The sequence below is a fragment of the Heterocephalus glaber genome, unplaced genomic scaffold (genome assembly GCF_053883595.1).
Source record: "Heterocephalus glaber isolate CG9 unplaced genomic scaffold, H.glaber_assembly_v1.0 deba00000768, whole genome shotgun sequence".
Taxonomy (NCBI): Eukaryota; Metazoa; Chordata; class Mammalia; order Rodentia; family Bathyergidae; genus Heterocephalus; species Heterocephalus glaber.
Window position 1 is genome coordinate 11,832,109 of NW_028258162.1, and position 16,841 is coordinate 11,848,949.

General features: G+C 50.8%; 2 protein-coding genes across 5 annotated transcripts in view; both read left to right on the plus strand.

The window, feature by feature from the left end:
• The window catches only part of Myo3a (myosin IIIA), a 420,268-nt gene extending 416,630 nt beyond the window's left edge, over positions 1-3,638 (plus strand). Inside the window, exon 39 of the mRNA XM_087207257.1 lies at positions 2,502-3,638. Coding sequence (XP_087063383.1) covers positions 2,502-2,631 — 130 coding nt within the window. The 3' untranslated portion in view covers positions 2,632-3,638. The remainder of the gene's footprint in view (positions 1-2,501) is intronic.
• Positions 3,639-5,630: 1,992 nt separating this feature from the next.
• Gad2 (glutamate decarboxylase 2) overlaps positions 5,631-16,841 on the plus strand; it is a 71,207-nt gene continuing 59,996 nt past the window's right edge. For 2 of the 4 annotated variants that reach the window (XM_087207154.1, XM_087207155.1), the window contains exons 1-7: positions 5,634-5,897; positions 6,030-6,089; positions 6,171-6,332; positions 7,015-7,248; positions 11,704-11,794; positions 12,328-12,440; positions 16,239-16,354. In XM_087207154.1, coding sequence (XP_087063280.1) covers positions 5,822-5,897; positions 6,030-6,089; positions 6,171-6,332; positions 7,015-7,248; positions 11,704-11,794; positions 12,328-12,440; positions 16,239-16,354 — 852 coding nt within the window. In that variant the 5' untranslated portion in view covers positions 5,634-5,821. Of the gene's footprint in view, positions 5,898-6,029; positions 6,090-6,170; positions 6,333-7,014; positions 7,249-11,703; positions 11,795-12,327; positions 12,441-16,238; positions 16,355-16,841 lie in introns of all 4 variants that reach the window. The other 2 variants (XM_087207157.1, XM_087207156.1) reach the window with 2 other exon arrangements.

Consider the following 16,841-nt stretch of genomic DNA (forward strand, 5'->3'; position numbering starts at 1 on the left):
GAGATTGTGAATAAATAAAGGTGGTGGCAGGTACTCGGTCGGTGGAGAATGACATCGAAGGGCAGCAGGAGGCTGACTCTTCCTTCTCCTTCTAGATGGAACTGGAGGCTCTCTGTCCGGGAGACTGAGAGGTGGGGTGCCAAGGGGATACCCAGGCTCTCACTGTGGCAAGGAGATATAGGGAGAATGAAAGGAGAAAACAGCAAGGTGGAACAAGAGCGCTTCAGCTAAGGATAGGAGAACTGTGTGAGAAGCATCAGCAGCAAAGGCAGAGTAGGAAAGGCCTGAGATTTGGGCCTGTAGCCTGCGTTCAGATCCTCACTTCCTTCCTTACAAACTGTATCAACAAGAATCAGTCTAGAAGCAGAGGATGCCAAAAATGTAATCCTGTGATGTCCTTAAAATCCTGTAACGTACCTGGCATGTGGTAACTGCATATTCCTAAATTCTCATATCACAGAACTCAAAGGAGAATGTCCCACCAATACCCAGCATGATCCTTTCGAAGGCTTTCCCTGTTGAGTATCCACAGAGTGCAGGATGGTTGAAAGACCTTGCCAAAAATACATTTTTCTTTTAATTTCCTAGTAAGAATCCACTAGGATAAAAGGTTTATTGGACCTACAGGCAAAGCTCCAGCCTTCACCTTTCCTCATCATCCCTACTCATTTGTATACACCCTTGGTGACCCAGCCCCTTCTCCCTCAGTTATATTCAGCTGCGAGCCCCAGTGCCAGGAAAATCCAACTCTGCATAATCTTGGCTGCACGTGACAGGAGATAAGCTCTTCTAATCACACTCAAAATACATATCTGGCCACACAATATAAATAAGGGTTCGGCAAACCCTTAGAGCTACTTTGCAATGCTACCTTTCCCTAAAAAATCTATTGTTTCACTTTCCCAGTCCATCCTTTCGGACTTCCTTCTCTCCCTTCTGCTCCTCAGCCCCTCATTGCTTTCAGCTGTTACCCTGAGAAAACTGCAGCAAAGTTCAGATGCACACTTCTACCACCAGCTCTGTCAGCCTTGCTGCTGTTCACCCATGCACTGCCCTCAGCATACCGTGCACGACCTGTACGGCCTGCACCCTAAATCCAAGCCTCCCATTGTGCGCCGGACCCAAGCCCTTCCACCTATGTAAGAACATCATCCTGCACTTGTCCCCTCTCTTGTTTACATCTCCAGTGTTTTATCAAATCATCAATTTCTGGCAATCGGGATCCATCCCAACAAACAACCTCACCCAGTCCTCCTTCGGGACTACTCACTTCCCTCTTCTCCCTGACAGTGAGAGTAACGTGGAGGGCACTGCCGCCTCCGCAGCCTCTCTTCCTCCCTCGAGCCACTTCACTCAGGTTTTCATCCCTACCTCTCCACTAACACTGCACCTGCCAAAGTCACCAGTGGCCCGCATCCTGTCCCACCCAGGATCCATCCTCAGTCCTCTCTCTCTCCATTTGCAGCATTTAAGGCCTATATTTGCTCTTGTTTTCTTTAAACCCTCTCTTCACTGGCTTCCAGGACTGGACTTCTAGTTTGCCTCTTGCCTTGCTGGCTGCTTTTCTGTAAACTGTTGTCCTTTGCTGATCCCTCCTCATCTCACAATATTGGAGTGGTCCAGTCTTTTACTCTTTTGAGTCAGCATAGACTGCCATGACTTTAAATATCTTCTAGGTACTTCAATTTCCTGAACTGAAATCTCTACCCTACATTAGGACGCATGCATCCAACCGGCTCCTCCATCGGTATCTCCTCTTCAATATTGAATCAGTGTCTCCAGCTTAACCAAAACTAAGATCTCCACCCTCCCCCGCCTCTCTGCAACCTTCCCCATCTCCTTAAACACCTCTGTCCTTCCAGCCTTTACGCCACGACCTGGGGGTAGTCTTGATTTCAGACCTTCACTCCCCAATCCACCGGCAAACCCTCCTGTCGGTAAGTGGAGAATGAATGAATCTACAGGCCTGCATTTTAGGGAGCACCTCACTTCCCCAAGCAAAGTGCACAATCAAAAGCTAACGGTTGGTGGGGGGTTTTTCCCAGGTAAAGTTGGCTTGGCAGCCTCATTAAAAATACGAAAACATTGGCTAACAGGGTGGACGCCTCCTCCACCATTAGCAGGAGGGTTGGTCAGATTTAGTGGGATGTTTTAAAGAAATCTTCCAGCTGTTTTAAAAATCCAAAACGTGAGTGTCTACTTGGGCACCTTGAGATTCCCTGTTTGACCAAATAGTATTTAAAATTAAGGTACAAAAATAAGTATTTGTGTATTGGCTGTGTGTGATTCCCATCCAAGGAACCTTGCCTTTCTGGTCCACACCTCTGCGCTCTGCTTAGCTGTCACGCACAGAGTCCCAAGTTCCATCCTGCAGACCTGCTGAGGGATCACAGCAAACGCCTGAAACCTGACAGCCTTTCTGAAATGCCCAGGTCTCGGGGCTGTCCGGGCGAGGTGGGCGGCCTAATGCCCGCGGTTCTGACGCTGAGGGGTCTCTGCAGGTGCGCGGGAGCCCAGAGCCCCGAGGAGGAGGCCTGCGAGCCGGCGGCCAGCCCCTACGACTACCGGAGGCTCCTGCGCAAAACCTCCCGACGCCGGCGCCTGGTCCAGCAGCTGCCGCCCAGCCCCTGAGCAGCCACCGCCCGGATCCCCGTAGCCTGCGGGGCCACGGCCACCAGAGCGGTGGAGCTGACCTTCGCTGGCTGCCCAAGCACTGCTCCCTCCAGGCCGGGCCATAGAGGGCCTGGAGCGCTCAGAGCCCTTGGGGGCTCCGGGCCCCGCCCTGGGGCTCCGTTCTCTCCTCTCACCAGCCCCAGTGAGGGCAGCTTTGCCCCAGGCTCCCTAGGGCGTCTCTTTGTTCATTTGTTTGCAACCGCTGTGGAGGACCCACCTGCACCTAAGCTGTCGCCCGCCCCTCTTGTCTCCTGGGTGACTTCAGAGACACCTTCCCTCTTCAGACAGCTTTCTCAGAGCTAGGACGGGCACTCAAGGCTGGGCTGAGTGCTAGAGCAGAGCCCGGGAGAGGCGGGGGGCGCTGAAGACGAGGTTCCTCTCAGACTCCAGCTTCCCTTTCCTTGCTTGTTAAGACTGCTAAATAAAGGCAGCGCCTGGACAGTGTGGCTTGCACCCTGGCCAGCATTTTCCCTTCGAGGCTGGGCTTGGGGACACAGCCGTGGGAGGGGCAGGGAGGGGGCCGAGGGCCTGCTGCTCCACCAGCACCCCCACCCCCAGCCCACCATACAAAACACACACAGGCTACCCCCCCCCCGTACCTGTCATACAAGCAAATCTCCAGACCGGCCCGCGCGCGCGCGCGCGCGCACACACACACACACACACACACACACACACACACGCCTTCCCAGCCACTGTGGCTTCCTTTGTCCGGCCTGGACAAATGCCGGTCCCATCCTGGAGGGAACTGTTCGATTTTAGCCTGTCCTGCTCTGAGGCGGTGTCCACTGCTCCAAACTGGGTGTTACTGAAGGGAAGGGCAGCGGGTGGGCGGAGGTTTGCGTTTGTCCATTGACTGCAACTTATTTTATAAACCGTGGTAAGCCCTTCAATGGATGATGCTGGGGTCTACGCAGCCGGCCAGGGGGAGAAAAGGTGGTGAAATGGGTCCACGGGCAACTGAACCAGAAGGGCTCTGTCCACACTGGGGCTTGTCCCTTCTGCAGGCGCCCTGGCTTCTGCACCCCGGAAGCAGCCTGAAGACTAGGGAGGTGAGAGCGTCCACAGCCGGCCCATAGCTTGCTCGCCAGCTATAATATTCTCTCCAGAGTGAGCTCGGAAAGCTCCCCAGGGAGGGATCTGTGCAACCCAGTCTTCTCGCAGAGGAGGCCCGGACAAACCGAGAGAGCTCAGCTGAGGCCAGACCAACCCAGGTGCGCCCAGGCCCCGCTGCTTCCCCGGGTTAGCGCCACCCCCTCGCTGGGTCGGGGGCTCACTCCCTGGCTGTGCGAAACGCAGGCTGGGTCTGGCCCTGCATGCAGGACATCAATGCAGCAGGTCCCAAGGACACGGGGCGCACGGCGGCCGGCCTCCTCCACCTCCACCCACCTGTCGCCCTGCACTGGAGCCAGCACTGGCCACGTGGCTGCCCGCCCGTCCTTCCGTCCCTACTCCCTTCCCGGCAGCCGCTCCCCATCGCTGGGTGGTGAGGCGAGCCTGGGCCTCTCCCGAAGCGCCTCAGTCCGCCCTCCCACTGCAGCCGCCCCACCACAGGCTGGGAACCAAAAGGCTGGCCCTGGGTGGAATGTTGCCTGTGTCTGTTCTTGTTTTCTTTTGTATTTCTTTGCGGTTTTCTTCTTTCCTTCCATCGCTCCCGCTTTCTCTGTCCCTCCACACAGGGGAAAACACACCGGATACCGTATTTTTCTTCTGCTGGGTCTGTTAGATGTTAGATGTTAGAGCTGTGGACCAGAAGTAGGTCGTCCAAGGAAACCACTCCCTTCAGGCCTCGAGCGTGGGGTCTCTCTTCCCTCAGCCGAGGAAGGGCCTTGGAAAGCTTTTTCCTGCCTTCCCTTTGCCTTTGGTGGCTGCCTCCTTTGTGAACTAATGACTGTAATTATTACCTCCCGCTCTCTTTTGTGAACGCCAACCCCAAGCCGGGGTGGGGGGTGATGGGAGAAGAGAAATTCTTTACAAAGCAAATTGCTGTCCAGGGAGAGACCCTTGGAAAGACGAACGAGGACCTCCATTTGCATCTGAAATAGGGGGTGTTTAAATTTTTTAAAAAATTGTAAATCCCATCATCAGATTCAATGTACTCTAGAGCTGCAAGATTTAATGGCATTTAAAAAGTAGCGATTAAGTCAAAAAACGGAAATTCAGGTGCTGCGATTTCTACCTTCCTCTTGTTTCAATCTATTTATTTTGGAGCTTTTTGTGTGTGTATTAAACGCTTGTTTTTAAGACTGTATTTACCGCCACTCATCCATTGTGTGATAGATAGATATAGATATAGATATAGATATAGATTTCTGCAACCCCAGCCTGTTGGCTTAAAGCGAAATACTGTATCCGCCGGACTTGGTGAGGGTTTAAACAAAGAACCAGGCAGGCTCTGAGTCGTACCTGCGAGGCTGGAGCGAGGTTGGGCGGTTCTCTCTCGCAGCTCAGACTGCCGACCCCGGTGGCCCGCTCAGTTCGTTCGTTACCTCTGTCACCTGCAGCGTCTGAGCTAGGAGGGCTGCCCAGGGAAGCCCAGCGGGCCCAGGTCTCACTCCGAGGCTCTGTCGGGCTTCCCGACCGAGCCTTGGCGCCCCGCGGGCCCCAACTGTCCTCCGTGCTGGACCCTCGGGCATCCTGGGGCTCCCCCGAGGTCGCCTAGCTCCGGCACGTGGGGCGAGGGCAGAGCTTGGCGCCCAGAGCCTGCCGGAGGGCGAGACACCTGAGGCCGCTCCCGGCCCGCGTCGCCCCTTCCACGAGGGTCAAGGAAGGGCTCCCGCGGGGCCCGCCAGCGCGGGAGAGGTGGGCCCCGCCGCCCCAGCCGCCTCGAGGCAGCCCACGGCGCGGGAAGCTCTCGCCCCGCCCACGCGGCCGCCCCGAGCCCGGATCCCGCGCGCCGCAGTGACGGCCCCGCCCCCGCCCCGCCCCGCCCCTTCCCGGCCTGCAGTCCCCGCTCCACAGCGCTGCAGCGCGGGCTTTAACCGCCTCGGTCGCCGGCCGGTCACGGCCTGGACGGCGGAGCCGCTGCGGACGGAGTCGGAGCGAACTCGGGGCTCGAACTCGGGCGGGAGCTCGGAGCCGGGACAGCGCCCCGCCGGCCCCGCCGCTCCGCCCCGCGCCTCGGTCCCGGCCCCGCTCCGCTCCGCCGATGGCAGCCCCGGGCTCCGGCTTCTGGTCCTTCGGGGCCGAGGACGGCGCCGGGGACCCCGAGAACCCCGGCCCAGGTAGGACGCGGGCCTCGCGCCCGGGGGCTGCGGGCCGCGGGGCTGTGCGAGGGGAGGCTGGGGCGGGCGCCGGCCGGACCGCGCCGGGGCTGCGGAGGGGACCCGCCCGCTGCCCGCCGCCTCTCTTTGCAGCCCGAGCCTGGTGCCAGGCGGCCCAGAAGTTCACCGGCGGCCTCGGGAGCAAGCTGTGCGGTGAGTGCGGGCGCGGGCGGCGGGCGGCGGGCGGCGGGCGCGGGCTGACGGCGGCGGGCGCTGACGGCCGCGTCCCCGCAGCCCTGCTCCTCGGGGACGCCGAGCGGCCGGCGGACGGCGGCGGGCGCGGGCCCCCGCGGGGCTCTGCCCGGAAGGCCGCCTGCGCCTGCGCCTGCACCTGCGAGCGGAAGCCCTGCGGCTGCGGCCACGCCGCGGTGGACTACGCGGGTCTACGCGCAACAGGTAAGGCCGCCCGGGCCGGGCCCCCGAGTCCGAGTCCGAATCCCCCCGGGCCCCCCGGCCCGCGAAGCCCGACCTGCCGGGGTCCTAGGGCCGCGGACCCGTCTGCTACTGCTGCGGATTAACAGAGACTCCGCTCGGCTCGCGTGAGTGCTGCGTGGTTTCCCGCGCGCTCACACCGCCTGGCACACTCGCCTGCACACTCGCAGACACGCTCAGATGCGCACGCCGATTGTGGAGCAGCGCGTCTGCAGCGGGCTGGCCGAGAGCTACACCTCCAAGCCGGCGGCCGCTTTGCCCGAGGGCAGATGTTTCTCCAACCTCCCCGCCTGGAAGGAAGGGTCTCCTTCGTCATCCAGGGTCTCTACTGAGAAAAATGCCGAGAACAAACTCCCGTGACCTCGAGGAAACGAGGCACGGTCCCAGCTTGGGGAAGGGGACACGAAGCAAACAGTATCTTAGGAATTCAAAGGCTGGAATTAATGTGGCGAAAGGAAATATTGTAGTTTCTCTTCATTCACAACTTTGTCTTTGAAAAATGCTTCCCCTCACAGAAAATACTCTGCGTTTCCAAAAGCTGCCTTTTAATGTAAAATCTCTCCATCCAACGGAGATTGCTGGGTAGGGATCGTGCCTTAACCTGTCCGCGGTAAAATTAAAAGGTGTCGTTTCCATTCCGCTCTAGATCTGCTGCCAGCCTGTGATGGAGAAAGTCCCACTTTGGCGTTTTTGCAAGATGTTATGGACATTTTGCTTCAGTATGTGGTGAAAAGTTTCGATAGATCAACCAAAGTCATTGATTTTCATTATCCCAATGAGCTTCTGCAAGAGTATAATTGGGAATTGGCAGATCAGCCGCAAAATCTGGAGGAAATTTTGACGCATTGTCAAACAACTCTAAAATATGCAATTAAAACAGGTATTGTCCAATCAAAAATAATAAAGCTTTTTTTCTTATACGATTTTTATATTTTTCTATACGAATGTTTTCTGTTTGGGGATTACTGGCATATTCAAAATGAGAAAGTTATTTTCATCATTTAAAATGGTCATTAACAGATGATAGAAATTAAAAGCACTTTTTCTTATTTATTGTTAATGCACCAAAAGTTGAGAATACCAGAAACATTATCTTAGTAGAAATAATCAGGCTGTATTTGGCCAGGGAGATTATCTGTTGGTGTAGAAGCAACCATTTGTCAGCAGAGGCCAGTAGAAGAGACCCAAAAAGGAGAAAGAAAGGGAATATGGAAATGAAAGCCCAAAAGGCATGGTACAGACACAAGCCAGAATTCCAGTGTTGTGCTAATAATTTCCTTGCCATTGAACTGGTCAGAACCCGGACAAACCATCCTGTGTAATCATTGAGCTAGAGGTACGATGTGGCATTGTCTCAGACGCCAAGACTTCGGACTTGAATACCAGGCGCTCTCTCTCTCTCTCTCTCACACACACACTCACACTCACACTCACTCACACACAATACAGACTGCGTTAGCAGTCTAACCATGTTCCTAAGGGTGTGGGTCCCTCAGAGCTATTGTGTATGCAAGATAAAGAAAGGGGGAAGGGCAAATCGATATCCTTAGGGGCACATTTTTTAAAACCTATTTCATGGTCTATTGATTTTTCACAATATTCCTGTGGTCTGTTCATTTTGTACCCCTGGGCGTAACATTTATTTGGGTACATTCCGAGCTTTCTATTTATCTACACGAAGTCAACCATTTATCTACCCAGATCCTGATTACCCTGCTTTTTTCTACGTTGTCTCTAATCATCCTGGCACTTTGTGGCCCGGCACCTCATTAAAGCAATAAAAATAAATATGAGTTAATTTCTGAGGGAGAGGGGAGATCTTGTAGATTTGAACTGATCTGTAGCTTTTAAAAGATTTGCTAGCAAATAAAAATGTGAAATATTATGTAAACATTATCAATGGAAACAGCATATTTTAAATGGCAGTTTTTACTTATGAATTGTCAGTATGTCTTAGTCTAATCCACAACAAATGTTTAAGAATTTTACTGTGACATTTTTAGTTTTATCTTTCTTTTTCACATTCTTTATATCAACAGAGAAGAAAGGTATGCATAGAATCAGATTTGGGAAATTGATTTGTCGGATTATTATCCACTTTTGAAAGACTATCGACTTAGAGCCAGGTACACAGGAAAAGAAATTTTAACTTGATGATTCTGTAGAGTATGATTTTAAAGATGTATTAGAGATCATCCTCAGTGAATGTTCCTGTAGAAGCCACGTGACTCCATACCTGGCACTAAAAGATGCCCCTCCCCCTCCACCACTCGGTTTGTAGGTGCAAACCTGAGCAATGCTTTTAATTCAGTTTTCTTGAGCCTATTCTTACCTAATGCCTAAACATGTCAATTATAAACGCTACCAAATCAAAAAGAATCCATAGAAATATTTTGCACCTTCATTCTGAAAAGCTGGGTGAGTTTAAAATGCAATTGAAAGGGTTAAGATAATGGGAATTGCAAGTCCATGAAAGTAATATTCTGTCTGTTGATGTTCTATTTACCACTGGGGAAGGAGGGGCCAGTTCCATACTTAGATTTTGCCATAATGCTTGTTAAACTTTGTCGAGTGTTGGCTTAATGCATTTTATTTAAAGTTCAGGTAAAAATCTGATGGGTTAAGTAGGATTTCTAAGCAAAGCATGTCAATATTTTCAATATTTCAATATTATTTATAATGTATTTAGTCTCTAGCCTTCTCCAAATAGCATTTCAGAAAGTTAACAGCAACTGCCTTTTCTCTTCAACCAGCAAGTTTATAGATTTTTATTCTCTGTTGTGTTTGTCAACTAGTACTGTCCTTGAAGTAATTACCATCCCTGCTACCATCCTACACTGTTCTGATCCTTGGGAGATTCTTGTATAAAAATCCTTCCTATCACCTGCATCCCAGAGTCTTCGACCTAATTTCCATTTGGACCCTCCACTCAGAAGTGAGGGAGACTGCTAAGAAGCAGCCTTCATCATTTACTAGAATTACTTTGTAAAGAAATGTTGGACCTGGAAACTTCAGGAATGATAAGATTCTGAAAGTTACCATTTGCAGGCTTAGCTGGGTTACCTGATCATTGCTGTGCCTGGTGATGGGGGTAGGGATTAATATAATCTTAAATCTTTAACCCACAAAGGGAATTGCAGCCCTGATGGATGAAAGTGTCCCAGTGTAGACTGGCGGTATATAAAGACTAGCTCAGTTACCAGGGCTTCCCGACCCTCCTCAACTGATTGTGAGCATCAAGTCAGAGTTGCCAGAGACTGCTGTTCTATCCGTCGGTCCTTGTCTCTCTGGCTTTGCGGGCCGGCATAGCCAGCCTTCTCCTTCGCTGCACTGCCCAGGGTGCCGGGCTGCTGGGACAGCTCCCAGCTGGAGCTCTGTGGCCCTACATTTGCCGACAGCACTGGGAGGCAGCCTGAGGGGCCACCGGTCAAGAGCAAATGTAAGGAGGGGAATGTTTCGGCCCCAGCAGAGGGGATGCTATTCTGACCTGCCGAATATCCCTCCACATTTCCACTCCATTATCAGTGAGTGAAAGCTTTGAGGCAGGAGAGATTGAGGTGAAATAGCAAACCAAGGTCAAATATATACAGAGAGACGAGAGGGCAGCCGTTGAAGCATCAAACTTGTTCTCACTGTTTACTCAAAACGCTGGTCAGGATGAGGCAGAGTCAGTGCCCTGGGACACAGCACACACCTTGGAATTCTCCTTACAGTACACACTTAGGGGTTGCCAGAGGTTTTTGTGCCAGAGTTTGCATAGAGTAAATGTTGCGATTTTAGGCACCAGTTCATCCAGAATATGCATGAGCGTGTATGCGGGAGTAGATTAAGGGACGGATTTGTTAATCCTTATTAATTTCCTCACTTTTAAAAATGGCTTAGGGACAGAAATGAAGGGGCAGCGGGAGGGAGAAGTTGGCTGTGATTTCAGGGGTGAGCGCTAATACAATGAGCCAGTGAGGCAGAGAGGAATGGGGGATTGTCCAGATGGCAGCGGCAGTGGCAGCAGCCTAGAAGGGCTGTGCGCTCTCAAATGGGTAAACTGATAGACTCGGCCTCAGAGGGCCAGGAAAAGGGCAGAAAAGGTAGGCGCCCTGGTGTGAGGCCATACCAGAGGTGATAGAACAATACGGCAGAACGGACAAGACGTGCACAAAGCTCACGCCTCAAAAGCGTGCTGTCTCTCAGCTCCTATTTTCTCCCAGTGTCCACCTCCCAGCCACGTGCCCCGGCTGATAAGAAGCACTCCAGCCTAGAAGATAAGGCTGTGTTGACTTTGCTCCCTGCTTCCCCATTGCCTCCCTTTATCTTGTCTTGCCCTGCTGTGGATGAGAGACTGTCAGGTCCCAGCCCCCTTGCAGTAAGTCCAGTAAGTGGCAGGTACCTTTTTATCACATGCTATTTCCATAACTGCCCATCTTCCAAAAATGCTGTTGCTAAGCAAAGCATAGATTTATTGATAGGCTTCTATGAGACAGGATGAAGAGACATAACCCTAATGAGATACCTATAATCACATTTTACACAGCAGCCCCAGGAGTGTGTGAATGTCAGCCCATTCAGAGAATTTTAGAGAAATCCGGAAGTTAATTAGATAAGCCTTGCTAATGGACTGATCAGTCCATTGAATATACAGTCCTGTATCTTGTTGACAAGACAGTAACATGTTTTCCTTTAAATCTCAACTGTGAGAGAGCTCTGCTGTTTATAATCAAATATTCAGACGGAGAAGAACGGGTAAGAATTAGCTTTGTCCATGCCATCTTCATACTCTGATCACCTTGAATCCAGGGCAAATCACTCAGCAGAGTGTCCTATTTTCTCATTTTTGTCCTGTCTTTTGTCATCATCAGCCATTTGTCACTGGTGTTATGAATGTTGGCATGCCTGGCGGATGTCACGGTATGACTGATTCCCAGGACAAAGCACAAAGCAGGACTTTTAATAGCACAAATGCAAACAAGTAACTTGTCTTTGAATTGTTTTGGGTTACAGTAGCATTTTAGTTTGCAAATATATTGAAAGCATGGTAGGATAAGATCTATGTCCAGATTGCAGGCCAAATTGGTTATTTTATAGGACATGTTTAAAAGGAGATTTTTAGAGTGTGTTTTAAAAAAATACTAAAACCCAAAACAGTCTCTGTGGTTAGAGGTAGTGCTCTCTGTGCGTGTGGGTGTGTTCTTATGTACTGCATTTGTGTATGTTTGGTTTTTGAATATACATTTCCTATTCCTGAACGATTTTCAAGGTTCTTTGGCTAGAAAATCATATGTGTGAGAAGCACACATTTTTCATTGATGTAGTCCTGATTCTCTTGTTCCATTTTATTCAGGGCATCCTAGATATTTTAATCAACTTTCCACTGGATTGGATATGGTTGGATTGGCAGCAGACTGGCTGACATCGACAGCAAACACTAACATGTAAGTAGCTAACTGTGTCTTTGCATATTCCAGGATAATTATTAGTAAGATTGCATAATGTTTACCTTTTATGTGAAAATCTATTTAAATTAAGTAGCTCCTAAAATAGTGATGCCAACTTCAGAATTTTATGAGTGTTTACTCTTGTTCAATAGAAAGTAGGCCTGATGTATTTTTGATGCAGTTGAACTATACAAAATTTTTAAAATACAAAAGAGTCTGTTTTGGCATTTTGGATTTGTAATGATGTATAATCTGAAGGAGAATAAACCAGACGTTGTCTTTTACATAGGGTTACCCTAGAATGCTCTTTATTGAATAAGATAAACCACTAAGCTAATAATTAAAGCTCTTAACTGTGGGAAATGAGTAAACCTTCTGGAAGATCTTTTAGGAATCTCTTTCTGTGTAATGTAGTTGTCATAACATCTATGAGCGTAAGTTTTTAGAAAGGAAATCATTCTACAGGTATTGTAATGACAAATTATTTCTTTGAGTTACATACATAAGCTGTGGCCATTTCTGCACTGCAGGTTCACCTATGAGATCGCTCCAGTGTTTGTGCTTTTGGAATATGTCACACTGAAGAAAATGAGAGAAATCGTTGGCTGGCCAGGAGGCGCTGGCGATGGGATCTTTTCTCCTGGTATAATAACATTTCAGCTTTTCTCTGTGTTTTTCATGTGTATGATATTCCTTCCTAAGAACCTAAGAAAATTAAATATCTAGTCCATATTTCAGATTAGCTCGAATAGGCTGTGTGTTGATCAAAGAATGGGTGTTGCTAAGGGACCTGACCATGACTATGGCTCCACTCTAAGCACCCCAAGCTCCAACGTTAGTTATTTGTGTTCTAGAAGAGTGTAAACAAATGGTATTTACTTAGTACTTCCATAATCCTGCACATAGGCGATATATATATAATGTGCAACAAAGGAATATAGACTCCTAATAAGGGATTCACTCCGATATTCTCCCCAGAATGAGTGAAAGGAAAGGGTAGCCTCATTTAATAAAACATTCAGTGTTTAAGGTAACAGCTAGATGGACCTACTCAACAGGAACATATGCATCACTCTGGTCTATGAAGTAACAAAGCAGATTTATACTCGCTTTAGCGAGGGCAGAGAGCACCTGGGAGATAATCTCTTAGAGCCACAAAGGGAGTAACGATTCCTTCCACAGACTTCTTATTCCTTCGCTTCTTTATCATTTCATTTTATCTTTTCCACCTTGCCTTTTATTACCCACCATTCCACTCTAAACTCCGTTATTTACACCTCTCCCAGCCCAGAGAATCAACCTGGGTCAAGAAGCTGAGCCCTGGCTCATGGCTGTGACCCTGGCATGATGCAGAGGAGAAATAGGAGTAGAAAGGCGGTGTGGGGAGTCACTGAGCTGGAAGAAGTGCCCAACCCAGTCAGGAAAGGGGTTGTCAGTGTGCCGAGAGCCCACTGGACAGGCCAGAGCCACACCTGCCACTGTGCTAGCAAATCTACAGAGACAAGGGGATGGCGAGAGAAGAGGAGAAGGAAAATGAAAGACAGTGGCTTCAAATCCAGGGCGTAAATTAAGCATGCTTGCCTGCAAGCTCAGATCTGCTGTTTCTTTTATGTTTTTTTAAAATACATTGCACTGTTTTTTTCAGGTAGTAAAGGAAAAAGTGTTAATTAAATAGAAAGGAAAATTAGCCTTTTTTTTTTAAGTCATTGAACACCAGCTGTGATGAATCTTAAGCTAGCTTCTATTTCATAAGGAATTTAGTACCTAGTTTTCCTTTGGACTAAGTTTTTAGCTTTGTCATCATTACCTGAGATTGATGACTTGAAGGATTGTTTATGAGGAACTAGGTAAGGCTGGGGAAGCAACATCATTTCTACCTTTCCCCTGCCCTTCTGGCTGATTGTGAGAGTGAGCTGCCCCTGAGATGCTCCCCTCATCTGGCCTCTAGTTTAATGGTTCCCATGAGTGAGAGAGAATAGCTTTACCTTTTGACACTAAAAATCTGACTGATGAGTAAGCCCAGGCCTGATTAACCCGAACGGCCCCAGAACCATGCACCTTGAGGAAGCATCCTCTTTGGCAGTTCTGCAAGGCTGGATGGGACCTAAGGCTTCCCCTGCACCCTCATGGACGACGGGGAGCCACCAGGTAGAGAAGACTGACACTTGATCAGGGACTTCCTTCTTTGGAGCCTAAAACCCCATGTGCTCTCCCTGCAAGAAGCAGGCTCGGGTGTAATGTAGAAGTTCCAGAGGCAGAGGGGGCAGTGGAGAACCCAACTGCCTATGTGTTCCTGCCCAGCTTTTTTACAGCATCGCAGAAGAGAAGTGGCTTCTGACATGGTTATTTGCTAACGGAGGCTTTGCCGGGTGTCACCTCCCTGTGAGACAGAAGTCTCATTCCCTGAGACTAAATGCAGAGCGTTAGGTCTTTGACGTGAACACAGAGCTCAGCGCAGTTTGACTTACACCCTCATCTGTAATGTCCAGAGGCTTCATGCTTCAGGCAAAGTCCTTTAGGACACCTAGAATAGACCTGTTTCTGTGCTGTCACCAAATCTGAGAGCCAGAGCACTCCTTGCTGCTCAGGGGGTTCCAAAGGGCAAGGACTAAGGGAAGGGGGGAGCTCGGCACAGCCAGGACCTTTTACTGTCTAAGAAGTCGGGGCCTACAGGGCTTACTCCTCTGCCCTCGTGCTGGGTAGCACAGCGCATGCATTCGCCTTTGTCCAGGGGCTCAGAGCCTTCTGTTGCTTCCAGGGCTGCACATCTCTGCTGGAGGATGGCTGGGTTAGAGGCCTGGGAGGATAACTGCAGTAGGAGGAGCACTTTCTCCCGGGTGTCTTCCCCTTTCTGTTCTCCCTCCTTCCTCCCCCAGCCTCTTGAAGAAGAACAGGGAGAGCTGCAGTTCTGAAGGGGGCTGTCTTGTGGACCCCCCAACACTTGGCAATGTCTGTAGACATTTTGGGGTGTCACACTGGGAAGGGGAGCTGCTTGCAACTAGTGGACAGATGCCAGGGGTGATAGCAATCACCCTGTAAACCCACCCCATAAGAATTACATAGCCCAAAATGTCAGTGAGTGTGAAGATTCAGAGGCCATGAGCTGCAGTGAAAGTTTCTTTAAAATCTGACCCTTTGCCCCGCATCCTGTTGCCGCCTCTCAGGGTGGTCTGTGCTCAGAACAGCTTGGCCTGGCTTCTGCTTGTGCTGTGTTTGTGGGGTCCACAGAGTAGGGGCTGCCCTCATCTGCCTGTGAGGAAGCCGGCATCTGGGTGACAACTGCTCTGTGCCAGGTGGCCTGCCTGGATCAGAGCCCAGGGCTCCTGAGGCAAAGGTTGTAAGCCCACATGGGCTCGGCACAGAGCCCTCCTGCCCCCCAACTACCAGGAGAAAAGGCGACCCAGAGCCCCCCCGTCAAGGCTGGCCAGGGCGTATCTCAGCACCTTCAGTATGGCTCATGGCCTGCACCTCCCTGCCATTGTCCTCATCTGCACTGATAATAATCTGTCTTTTTCCTGGATAGCAAATGCCCTAGGCTTCCCCCACAAACTGACGAAAGCTCACTTTTCTTCGCTTGTCAAGTGAGACCCGACTTGTAAGACATACACCCTTTAGGTCTCCAGCACTGCAAAAAACAAACCAAAACAATTAAAATCCAAACCCCACAAACTTTACCATAGGAAATCCCAGGCAGTCTCAAGATAACCCAGGAAAAGCAATTCCACATGGGCTTAAATTTTTCTTAGTTGAATGTTTTCCTGTAATTACAAAGAGTTTAATACAACTGTTTCCTGGGTGTCTTTAGGAGGAAAGAATTATTTTGAGGAATGAACAGATGTTTTGAGAGTATGATGCAATGGACTGGGATGTTTATCTTTCATTTTATAAAAATTACTGATTAACTGATGGCAGCTTATTCACCCCAATCCAACCACAAGACATTATGGGAACTGAAATGTAAAGAAACAACCAATCACCGTCAGGATAGAGCTGGAATTTACACGTCTCTGAAGAATGGCCACGCTCACAAACTAGGAAGGAAAGGCAAATTTGGGGGGTCGTTTGTTTTTGAGGTCATAGGACCTGAACCCAGGGCCTGTGCACTGAGCCCCCTAGGCTTGGGGGCGGGGCGGGGGAGAGTTGTCCTGGCTGGACTCGAACTTGCAATCCTGAGCCTCAGCGTCCCAGAGCGCTGGGGTCACAGGCACGCGCTGCCACAGCTGACAGACCTTTTGCTTCAGTGGCACTTCCCCTGGAGTCTGGGGCAGGGCCGTCCATCCGGCCGGCCGTGCCTCCTCTGTGCAGGTGGAGCCTCTGGGCCTGAGCTTCCCTTTGAGGCCAGCCAGTGTGATTTCCCCAGCGCCCCGAGGACTAGAGTCAGTGGAAGCCAGCAGGGCGGCTGTGCCAGGCCAGAAGGTAACCTGCGCTGCTGTGCCTCCAGGGGGCGCCATATCCAACATGTACGCCATGCTGATCGCGCGCTACAAGATGTTCCCGGAGGTCAAGGAGAAGGGGATGGCGGCCGTGCCCAGGCTCATCGCCTTCACGTCCGAGCACGTACGTGTTTCCCTGCTTTCCGAGACAAGGCTGTGCGTGGGCAAGCCTGGGGCTGGAGATGCTGTCCTCGGGGGCCTTTCCGGGGGACTCCGTGGGAGAGGGAGCAGGGAGCAGCCCAGGGCTGGGGGAGGGCCACCTTGTCTGGAAACCTCAGCATGGAGCGGAACGGGCTCAGCTCGGGCCCTCGGGCCCTGAAGTCTCCTGCGTCGTGGGTGGGAGGAAGCAAGACTGCAGCGAGGCCGTCGACTCTGGTTGACAGCCTTGGGCCCACCAGCCTGCCTGCTGAAAGTCCGCACTTCCGGCTGGCAGCCTCCCATCAAAGGCCCAGTCAGATGACCAGGTAAATCCTCCACCTCCCGGTTCCTGGAGCCCTTTAACTTTGAACTTGGACTCTGGGCCCAGATTTGTGTTCCCACGTCCCCAGGCTACTGGCCAGGCAGAGGCCAAGAGCTCTGGGCTTCCTCTTGAGCACTGGGGCACAGAACTT